The 12,456-nt window shown below is 28.9% G+C and overlaps 1 protein-coding gene across 1 annotated transcript; it reads left to right on the top strand.

The window, feature by feature from the left end:
* The first annotated feature begins 8,925 nt into the window (after positions 1-8,925).
* On the top strand, positions 8,926-11,980 carry LOC131622571 (uncharacterized). The gene is made up of 4 exons (XM_058893610.1): positions 8,926-9,137; positions 9,431-9,472; positions 9,558-11,192; positions 11,304-11,980. Coding segments are annotated over exons 2-4 (2,043 nt in total). The 5' UTR covers positions 8,926-9,137; positions 9,431-9,471; the 3' UTR covers positions 11,711-11,980.
* The last annotated feature ends 476 nt before the right edge of the window (positions 11,981-12,456 follow it).

Here is a 12,456-nt window from a genome sequence, read left to right as displayed (position 1 = left end):
ATATATATATATATATATATATATATATATATATATATATATATATATATATATATATATATATATATATATATATATATATATATATATGAGACATGATCAAATGACACATTCGATAATTTTTTACCGTATATCCATACAACAAAATCAACCGTTGGACTGGAAGCTAGCATCATATGATGTCCATAAATTTTAACTGAAAATCATTTATATGTTAAAGAGAATGGTCAAAATTAACGGTTTTGTTAAAGTTTTGTACGACGTTGGTTTTTATGCATCTCGTTGTCAAATCAAATAATTTCTTATTGATGTTAAATTTTATGAACGTAATCTATATGATGTTATCCAACGGTGAATATTGCTATATAAATATGTGATAAAGATTTTTCAGAGATATCACGTTATTAAATTTGACTCATTAGTATTATTTGATCTTATGTATTTAAACGGGTAAGTAGAAGTCTACTTATTACTAGTTGATAATATATATTTGACTCAATTAATATATAGATGGTGCTAATAGATAATTATAAAAGTTAATAAGTACTCCATTATATATACTACATTATCATATACTAGTACCAGATAATACATATTACCATTATTGCAATAATACACCATTATTAGTACTATATCTAGTTAATATATATATTCATGGTGTTAATTATACATCATTAATCTTATCGTAATGCAACTACCCCGTAACCACCAAAATGAATATTTTAGTCAATTCTACATGTAGTTTTTAAATTTAATTAAGAATATATATATATATATATATATATATATATATATATATATATATATATATATATATATATATATATATATATATATATATATATATATATATATATATATATATATGACGACTCAAGTGAGAACATTTGGTTATTATGAGAAATGAGAACAATGAATCACGACCGTTAAATTTTGATCAGTTGATTTTAATAAACTGGATTGGTTTCTCTTTCTATATTGATTTAAAATAAATATTAAGGATCATAGAAAGAGAAACCAATACAGTCCATTAAAATCATCAAATCAAAATTTAATGGTCGTGATTCATTGTTCTCATTTCTCATATATATATATATATATATATATATATATATATATATATATATATATATATATATATATATATATATATATATATATATATATATATATATATATATATATATATATATATATATATATATATCCACTTGTTTTTATAAAGATTTATTTTAGGAAATTTAAAAAAAAATAATAATATTAAATACACCCTAAGTTGAATGTGTTGTAGAATATGATCATCCAGGCAGTTTGATTTAATTTTCTTGTAATCGTTAATCTTTGACCTGCAAAATAATAAGCCATTACATAAACCTGAGGCGTGTAAATACACTGTCCTTAAGGATTTATCCGCCTCATAAGCGCAAATCCCCCAGGATTCAACAGGTTCTTCTCAGATTCTTAATAAGATTCTGAGGCAACAGAACAACAAGAAATCATCTTATAGATGGCTGGAAGATGTGACCAGAAGAAAAAAAATCTCTGCAATTTATGTTATTTGTTTCCATTTTGTATCATCTGTCCAAAAGAAGGATAGGCGTTTAAATAAGAAAGAGAGAAAAAATGTTTAATTATTTTGACTAAGTCAAATTATTATTAGAATAAAATAATCATTAACCAAATTAAATATGGTTATAAATCATAAATAAATTAATAATAATATTTTTCTTTAAAAAATATTTGTCATTTAAAAATTAAAAGTAAACTTATTTAAAACTTTTGAAATATAATTAAAATTTACAACAATCCCCCACATATTTCAAAAGTTTAAAAGAAGAAAAAATAAAATTTTCTGGATTCACATCATGAATGTGATGCATCAAACTAGTGTAGCAAGCTATATGAACTAGTCCTAGAATGATAGTACTTAACATACAGTGAGATTGGTGTAGCAAGCTATATGAACCAACATCACTTAGTGTATGTTAGAGGTCTACCACTCACATCACACCCCCACAATTCTTATTGTTGACGCTGTGGTGCGCTAGTAGGCCATGCGCGTGCCTGGTTATTTTCATGAGTGCTCTAGAGATTTTGCCAAGATCTCATATAAGCGGCCCCACTCAACACTCATATAGGTGATTTCATCAAGTGTATGCTGCAAATCATACACCACCCATAAGGGATATGAAATTCATTAGAAGCTACATAAGCTTATCCTCTCAATAATGCAGTGTCTAGCACTTTCTCATTTACACCATAAGAAAAAGACTTAAAAAAAATTAATCTAATAATTTTTTGTGCTAGCAGAACTAACAAGTGACTTGTTCTTACCCATATGAACATTTTTCATGGGATCTCCAATCATAAAGGTTGGGTTCCCATCACTTGTTAATTTCAATTGGCTTAAGTCCAATTATCCTCGATGTGCCACAAATTTATTTCGTCCTAGGGATTTGTCAAAGGACCGACTAGGATCACTTTGATCTGACTTCATATAAATAGTGGATATTACCTCAATATTCAGTAGCTACTTTAAACACAAATGAGGAAGTCACAGATTTTCTTCCTAAAAAATATTGACTAAGACGTCTCTAAGTCAATCAATCTCATATACTCAAGTATATAACAATAAACTTAATATTTGAAATTAAGTTTATACAGGTCTGCTTAGACATATAAGCGACATCACTTCCAACGAGAATATTATCTCAATGAAGACATAAATAAATTCTCTTGTGAATTTATTATGCACGTCTGTTTGAATGATTTTCAAATGACAATATTATCAATGATGAAAAAAAATTATAAAAATATGTATTATTCATGTCTGTTTGAATAACTTTCAAGTGACAACTTTTCATCAAATAAAAGATAAATAAATATACTCATATTTTTATTCTCATTGAGTTCATATTTAATTAACATCATCGTATTAATTTAATACAATGGTTCATCATCTCAACATAATATTATAATTCACATATTCTTTTCAAATATTACTATTAATACATATTTGTATACATCAAATTAAATTCCTGCAGTATAACTGTTATATGTATGCCCCCACAATAAAATACATTTTTGCAAATTAAAAAATATATTAATATATTTTATTCTCACAAATATTTGCTATAACAAAAATATCTCAATATTACACAATTAACTCAATTAATTATTTAGTTTAAATAATATTAAACTCTACTTAATATAATTGAGAATTAAACGCGAATTCATGTCAACTAAATTATATTAAATGAGTAAACAAAATCTCCACCCAAATAGATATTTGATATCCATTAAGTCACTATAGAAATAAAGAGGTGTAACTATTTATTTATTTACCGGTGCCCCACATTTAAAACTAACACAATTCATGTAAGGATTCCCAAAATAAATATTTTAACAACCATATAATTTCAATCAAAACTTATCTTTATTTTAAAAAGATTCTCAAATAATATTCTTATGAAATAAAGTTATATGCATAATGGTAAAATAATTTTATAATAATTGTGTATTAGTGTATGTAATAATGATACCAATATCATACCGTTTCTAACGACATGAAAAACACATAATCTCTAACGTAAGAAACATTCTATAAAAAAATATTTAATAATATAATATTATATAATTAAAACACAATAATAATTTATGATAAATGTTTGGAAAAAAATATTGTTAATTTTAGTTACCATATATCATCCAAATAAATAAACAAAAAATCATCACCAACTATTAAAATACTTTTTTTTTTCAATAACAATACATACATACCATCACGATATAAATAAATTCATTTATGAATTTATTGTACAGGTCTATTTAAATGACTTTTCAAAATCACAAATAATTTAATAAATCTTCATTATTATAATTACTCGTTTCTATTCAATCATTATAAGTAATTAAATTTCAGTTATATATTATTAGTAGTAAATCACAAGAAAAAATCCGTTTTAAAAACACAATCAATGTGTATTAAAGTGTAATAATATCCTAATACTGATAAGATTCTCGGAGAAATATTGTCACTTACTTTCACTTTATAAAGAAAATTAATATTTTTTAAAATAGGAAATGTCCAATACTAAAAGTTAAAAATTGACTAAATTCTATTCTTCTATTCTTAACGTGAAAAAATTTTTTTAACAAAATATCAAGTTGGAACATTTTCTCACTCTTCAAACCCTCACACAAATAACTTAGATTGTCTATTATAATTTAAAATAAACTAATTTAATTAATATAAAAGTAGTTGCCTAAAGTTCTAAAAATACTGCACAATCCATCAATATGTACACAAAGAAATTACCTTATTTCAAATTTTAGCTATAAAGAAAATATCACTCAAATATATAATTATGTATCCAAGACGATAAAAGTAAACATTGAACCCGCGTGAATTATATTTTCAAAGGAATTTCATTTTAAATATACTATCAAATAATGAGAATAAGGTGTGTACCTTGAAAGAATAAGTATCATGCTCAAGCATGCAAGCAATCTTCCAGTCACTCATTGTATTTGTTCTTCACATAACAAGATATAAATCCTTAAGATTGTTGTAGAATATGATCATCCAGGCAGTTTGATTCCATTTTCTTGTAATCGTTAATCTTTGACCTGCAAAATAATAAGCCATTACATAAACCTGAGGCGTGTAAATACACTGTCCTTAAGGATTTATCCGCCTCATAAGCGCAAATCCCCCAGGATTCAACAGGTTCTTCTCAGATTCTTAATAAGATTCTGAGGCAACAGAACAACAAGAAATCATCTTATAGATGGCTGGAAGATGTGACCAGAAGAAAAAAAATCTCTGCAATTTATGTTATTTGTTTCCATTTTGTATCATCTGTCCAAAAGAAGGATAGGCGTTTAAATAAGAAAGAGAGAAAAAATGTTTAATTATTTTGACTAAGTCAAATTATTATTAGAATAAAATAATCATTAACCAAATTAAATATGGTTATAAATCATAAATAAATTAATAATAATATTTTTCTTTAAAAAATATTTGTCATTTAAAAATTAAAAGTAAACTTATTTAAAACTTTTGAAATATAATTAAAATTTACAACAGAATGTTGTTAAAATAGACCTTCATAAAATTAAGTGACATCTAATTAATTGTTGCATGTGACTTCATCAAGGTCATATATCTAAATTAATTGTTGACATCTAATTCTCCTATCTCTTATTTTAAAAACTCTTTTATATATATATATATATATATATATATATATATATATATATATATATATATATATATATATATATATATATATATATATATATATAGGGCATATCATATGAGAATGACATATTTATATGAAAATGTGAGAATGAATCTGAACCATTGAATTTAAAAATAAATGGTGGAGATTATGAGTGAATCTTTTTTTTCTCTCTCCTGTATCTTGAAAGAAATGAAGTAGGAGAGAGAAAAAAAAGATTCACTCATAATCTCCACCATTTATTTTAAAATCCAATGGTTCGGATTCATTCTCATATTCTCATATAAATATGTCATTCTCATATGATATGCCCTATATATATATATATATATATATATATATATATATATATATATATATATATATATATATATATATATATATATATATATATATATATATATATACATTTTGAAATAAATGATGTAGGAGAGAGAAAAAAAAGATTCACCCATAATCTCCACCATTTATTTTAAAATCCAATGGTTCAGATTCATTCTCACATTCCTATATAAATATGGCATTCTCATATGATATGCCTTATATATATGTATATATATATATGTGTATATATATATATATATATATATATATATATATATATATATATATATATATATATATATATATATATGTGTGTATATATATATATATATGTGTGTGTATATATATATATATATATATATATATATATATATATATATATATATATATATATATATATATATATATATATATATATATATGAGTACTAAATTGTAAAATGAACAATAATTATATAACCTGTTAATGCACTTGCCTTTTAGATATTTTGCATGATGTCAAAATTATGATAAAATTAGCTTTTATGTACATTGAACGGTGTTTCTGAGTATATGTGTGCACCCTTGCATTAGAAGTCATTAGGAATCTTAGAAATCAGCTAGAACAAGTTTGGAATGGTTGTTGCTTGGCAGAATGCATGAAAAATCACATTTTGCACAAAAATCATGTGCATGTGTCGACACATATGTGTTACATGTCAGCGCATGTACTACATGTTTTAAGGCAAAAAGTTTCTGTTTTCCCGTGTCGGCTCATCCCTCTTCATGTGTCGACACATGCTGCATAAATGACTCTATGAGTCGACACATACGTGTTTCGTGTTGGCTCATGTGCTATTGTTTTTAAGAAAATGTCGACACATACGTGTTTCGGGTTGGCTCATGTGCTATTGTTTTTAAGAAAATATTGTGTTTCTTTGTGTCGACCCAAATCTTATATAGGTCGACTAGTGTAATTGCATGAGTCAACAACTCATGACATGCTACAAGTCGACACATGCATCAATAACTACCATAAAGTGTCGACACATACTGAGCAAATTGCAAAAATCAATTTTTCTATTGAGTTTCTAAGTCTTTATTTTGCCTTCAACTCTCATACCTATTGTTTACTAGTGATTTCTAACAAACAATCGCTAGTCTTCCAAAATGTCTAAACAATCTGGTTACTCGCAGGATCGACTAGATTGATCCTAGGACATTGTCGAATAGTGTTTTAGTGATTTGATTCATATTCAATAATCTTTCTAATTTGCAGAAATATACAACTTTATAATGTAAATTGCAATAAGTAAATGACTTTGAAACGAAACAAAGCAAACGTATAAACAAAGAACTGTTAAATATAACTTTGCATTTAAACAAATAACATGAAACGCAAATACGATGTTCTTCACACATACATTGTTTCAGCAAAGACTCTTTTCTCTCGCGCCGGTACTTCGAGTATTTTTGTGAATTTTCTGTATATTAATTCGAACATCCCAAACTAAACAATAGTACTCCTATTTATACTACTTCGACCCTAACGGTCATTACATAGATGTCTGCCACGTTCGACGTTTCGAACCTTTTACTTTACTTTAGATGTTCCCACGTGTTCGCTGGACGAAACCGCTCCATTTGAATTTCAAATCTTCCCGCTCCAGTGTTTCGACTATACCAACGCCTACGTCGAAAGATACTTGTCAAATATTACTAACATTACTCTTGGTCGAATAATGCTTCTCCAAAGAGAAAAAACCTTAAATAGCTCTATGAAAACTCTTCCTTCATCATAATCCAACACTTCAAGGTATTATAATCCTTTAGTCGAAATCTTCAACTAACACCTATATATACATAATACATGCATCTTTCAGATTGATGAAACTATAACTATATACTAAGATTGCTCATCATCTTCAACTTCTATGCATACACAAATAAAGTATACATATTCATTCATTGTTTAGGTGTCATCTAGACTTAGTTGATAACGTTCAATTTAGATTGGTTGTAACCTAAGGTTGGGTTGAGAATCATAGGGGTTGATTTGGGGGTCTTCGACAAGGTTATGCAATTGGATTCGATTGAGTTAAGAGCTTTAAAGAACGGGTGGTTCTTGCAAAGGAGTAGTGTCAGACAGTGAATCAATTGTTAATCTTGGGTGACAACAACTTGCAATTTGAATTCAACCGAGTGAAAGATTTGTTCAATGATGAGAAATGCCAACGGAATCTCGCACAAACACTCTATAATTCACAAGATAACTACAAGGAATTTAAATGAGGTGAAAGAAGAACACACAAAGGTTCTCTCAAATTTCTAGATAAAACTAGTCTTGGATCTTGATGGTTATCAAGAGCTCGATCAGTCATGAATCATTACTAGATTGATCAATTCCTTTTCTTTGGTTTTCCTCAAACAACAAATTACATACACGAGATATAATAAAAGGAGATGCAATGGGACATGGATTAACACTCAAGAGGTTGTTTTTGAAACAAGAGAAAGAAAACAAAGTGCTAATAATAGACACATTAGAGAAGAAAAGACAAATTAACATTCATTTTTCTCTTAAGGTTTCACCAAGACTTTCATCATGAAAATAATCTCACAGTCTCTTTCATGAGTCATTGTCTCACACATGTATGTTTGAATCAAAGAAATAACTATTTAAATCTTAGGTGGGAATTTGGATTTTTTAAGCCATGATTCGAGTAAAATGCAAATAATTATCCGAGTCACATTGTGTTGTGATTCGAGTCAAGTTCAAATTATGATTTGAATCAAATTAAGAAGAGGAAAATTCTAGCTTGCATGAAAAGTTATGATATTACTTGATGCCAGAACTGACCCCCGAACCGGACTAAACCGGTGGTGATAAACCAAAAAAAAAAGTTATGATATTAAATTGTTGTTAAATCATGTGGCATTAAGAAGAAAGAGAAATTAACCATAAAATTTTAAAAATATATTTTAATCTTAACCATAAAATATATTTTGAGGTGTTTGTTTTATCAAAAGTACAATTGATTCTGCCTCAAGAATTTATTCTAAAATTAATTATGAGTGATTTTTATATTAAAGTTTATGATTCAACTCACTATTACATAAATATATCCAAACATAAATCAATTCTGTCAAATTCAATACTCTTAAAATCATTTCTATCAAACTCAATTTTATTATAATAAATTTTGTTCACGTCCAATCCACACACATGTTAAGGTGTCTTTACTCTTTTGTAGCTAGTCTCTTTAGAAAACCCTCACGAAATCTAACGTGGCCATAACTAATCGCTTAAAATTGTGAAGAGGTACGCGATATATCGCCAAAAGGTAACCCAATACAGATACAAATACGCAAATCAACCACAAAATGATAAAATTTAAAATAAAATAAAAAACAAAAACGAGAAAATACAAGAGAAGATAAAAGGAGGAGAAAAAAAACGAAAGATAAGAACGAAAACACAACGAAACAGCACAAAAACCCTAGTTCGAAAATATCGCGATAAATTGCAAAATCCATCGAAATCTGCGATCTCCGCTTATCTCTCCGCCGGGAAAGACCAAATCTCTCCTCTGTAAGCTCCAAATTTCTCGCTATCTTAAATCTCATGGATCTCTTTTTTTTTTTTTTTTTATGTTTTTATATTTCGATTATTTTTCTTGCCACTGTTTTAATATTATAATTCAATAATTCAATTCCCTGTGATTGGTCACTGGATTCAATTTAAATAATCTTGTTCTTATGCTATCAGAAACGAGTAAAAATGCAATATTATTTGAATTCGATAATTTTTCACTTGAAGATTTGAATGATCATTCTTCATTCTAGAGTGTTCTAATTCTTATGAGATTCTGTACTTTTGTGTAGGTTATTAATACTATTCCACGGAAAATACTTTCTGAACCCTAAGTAAGTTGAATCTATTATTTTGTAATGGTAATAATTCAACAAATTAAAGAACAATGTGCTGACAGTAGTTTTTTTTTCCTGTTAGTGGTCCGAGAAAAAGATGTATGTTGGGAATATGCAGAGAAACTAGATGGGAACAAAGTGAAATGTAAATTTTGCCAAAGAGTTTTAAATGGTGGCATTAGCAGATTGAAGCATCATTTATCGCGATTTCCAAGCAAAGGAGTCAATCCTTGCAGTAAGGTCCGAGACGACGTTACTGATCGAGTAAGAAACATAATTGCGTCGAAGGAAGAGGTTAAAGAAACCTCTAGTGTGAAGAAGCTAAAAGCACCGGAAGTTAAATCTCCCGGTACTCTTTCTGCAACCAAAGCTCTTATATCTTTGGACACAACATTATCTCCTATTGGGAAGATGTTCCCTTTAAGCAATCCTATGACGCCTTCTTCGACAAATAATCAAGAGATTGCGGAAAGGAGTATCGCTCTATTCTTTTTCGAGAATAAGATAGATTTCAGTGTTGCGCGATCTTCGTCCTATCAGTTGATGATTGACGCCGTTGCAAAATGTGGCTCTGGGATTATAGGTCCGTCAGCTGAGGTTTTGAAAACAACGTGGTTGGAGAGGATTAAAACAGAAGTCGGTTTACAGTCGAAAGATGTTGAGAAAGAGTGGGCTACTACGGGTTGTACCATTATTGCAGACACATGGACTGATTATAAATCAAAGGCCATTATTAATTTCTTAGTCTCGTCACCGTCCAGGATTTTTTTCCACAAATCAGTGGACGCGTCTCCGTATTTCAAGAACACGAAATGGCTCGCTGATCTTTTTGATTCTGTGATTCAGGAGTTTGGTCCGGAGAATGTTGTGCAAATTATTATGGATAGCAGCTTTAACTACACTGGGATTGGTAATCATATAGTGCAGAACTACGGGACAATATTTGTATCTCCTTGTGCCTCGCAATGTTTGAATCTAATATTGGAGGATTTCACCAAGGTTGATTGGATTAGTAGGTGTATTTTACAAGCACAAACCATATCAAAGTTGATTTACAATAATGCTTCATTGCTTGATCTTATGAAGAAGTATAACGGAGGTCAGGAACTTATCAGGACCGGGGCGACAAAATCTGTATCCACCTTCCTGTCTTTGCAGTCAATGTTGAAGCTAAGAACACGGTTGAAGCATATGTTTCACAGCCCCGAATATGCGTCGAACACTTCCTATGTAAACAAACCCCAGAGTCTTTCCTGTATTGCAATTGCTGAAGATGGTGATTTCTGGAGGACGGTGGAAGAATGTGTGGCCATCTCCGAGCCATTTCTGAAGGTATTAAGAGAAGTATCCGAAGGGAAACCAACGGTAGGTTCGATATATGAACTAATGACTAGGGCTAAAGAATCTATCAGAACATACTACATAATGGATGAGAATAAATGCAAGACATTCTTAGATATAGTTGATAAAAAATGGAGGGAACAGCTTCATTCCCCTCTACATGCAGCCGCGGCTTTTTTAAACCCCAGTATCCAGTACAATCCTGAAATCAAATTTCTCTCGTCTATAAAAGAAGACTTCTATAATGTTCTCGAGAAGTTGCTTCCTGTACCAGATATGAGGCGCGACATGACCAATCAAATCTATACGTTTACAAAGGCACACGGAATGTTCGGTTGTAGCCTAGCAAAGGAAGCAAGAAACACAGTTGCACCATGTAAGAAACACAAAATGAAATTGTTGTTTTAATGTCGGTCTTATGAACTGCTCTTGTTTCATTTGGGTTGATGGTTATTTATTCTTCAAATTCGTTGCTTATGACATGTAGGGCTTTGGTGGGAACAGTATGGTGATTCTGCTCCGGGGCTGCAACGAGTTGCCATTAGAATATTAAGTCAAGTTTGTAGCACTTTCTCACTTCAGAGGCAGTGGAGTACCTTCCGGCAAATTCACTCGGAGAAAAAGAATAAGATTGATCGAGAAACGCTGAACGACCTTGTTTATATAAACTACAATCTCAAGTTGAATAGGCAAATGAATGCAAAGTCTTTAGAAGTTGATATGCTTCAATTTGATGATATTGACATGAGTTCTGAGTGGGTGGAGGAAAATGAAACTGCAAGTCCAACTCAGTGGCTAGATCGTTTTGGGACAGCCTTGGATGGCAATGATTTGAATACGAGACAGTTTGGTAGTTCTATATTTGGTGCAAATGACCCAATATTTGGATTGTAATATTGTATTTGTATCCCTTCATTTGTACTCATGTATCATAGCAAGTGTTGTTTAGTAGTTCTAGATAGCGGGACCATGCGATTAGTCGACCTTGAACAATTAATGTAGTATTGGAATACAAAAATTCAACACTTTATACTAGGTTTGTAAACTACAATTGGCTTTTAACAACTAAAGAAAGATGCATCTAAAGATTCGCATGCTACATGCTAATCTAATCTAGATTGAACATTAAATAAAGAGTAGGTGATTGACCCCGTCAATGCATAGGGTTAATGGGTCACTGGTCAGACCAACGGGTCATTATTTAACCCGCATAGTTGTTGACCCGGTCTTATAAAAATTATATATATATATATATATATATATATATATATATATATATATATATATATATATATATATATATATATATATATATATATATATATATATATATATATATATATATATATATATATATATATATATATTATGTGCATACAAAAATTTAATTATATCAAATTAAATTAAAACTAAATTTATTTTAATAGAAAGTGGTGTAATTAATCGATTATAATTTAATTAGATGTTCTAAATTTGAATCCAACTTTAAAAATACTTATTAGTTTATGCTAAAAAAAAATAATAACAAACTAATATCCTACTTTATTACTATACACAAACATCTAAGCGTACTATAATTATTATATATTTATTTAATACATTAAATTGTAATAAATATTAGTTTTACTTTAAAATATGAA

Source organism: Vicia villosa, unplaced genomic scaffold (assembly GCF_029867415.1).
Source record: "Vicia villosa cultivar HV-30 ecotype Madison, WI unplaced genomic scaffold, Vvil1.0 ctg.000032F_1_1_3, whole genome shotgun sequence".
Taxonomy (NCBI): Eukaryota; Viridiplantae; Streptophyta; class Magnoliopsida; order Fabales; family Fabaceae; genus Vicia; species Vicia villosa.
Note: the sequence above shows the minus strand (reverse complement) of the source record. Positions and strands in the feature narration are given on the sequence as shown.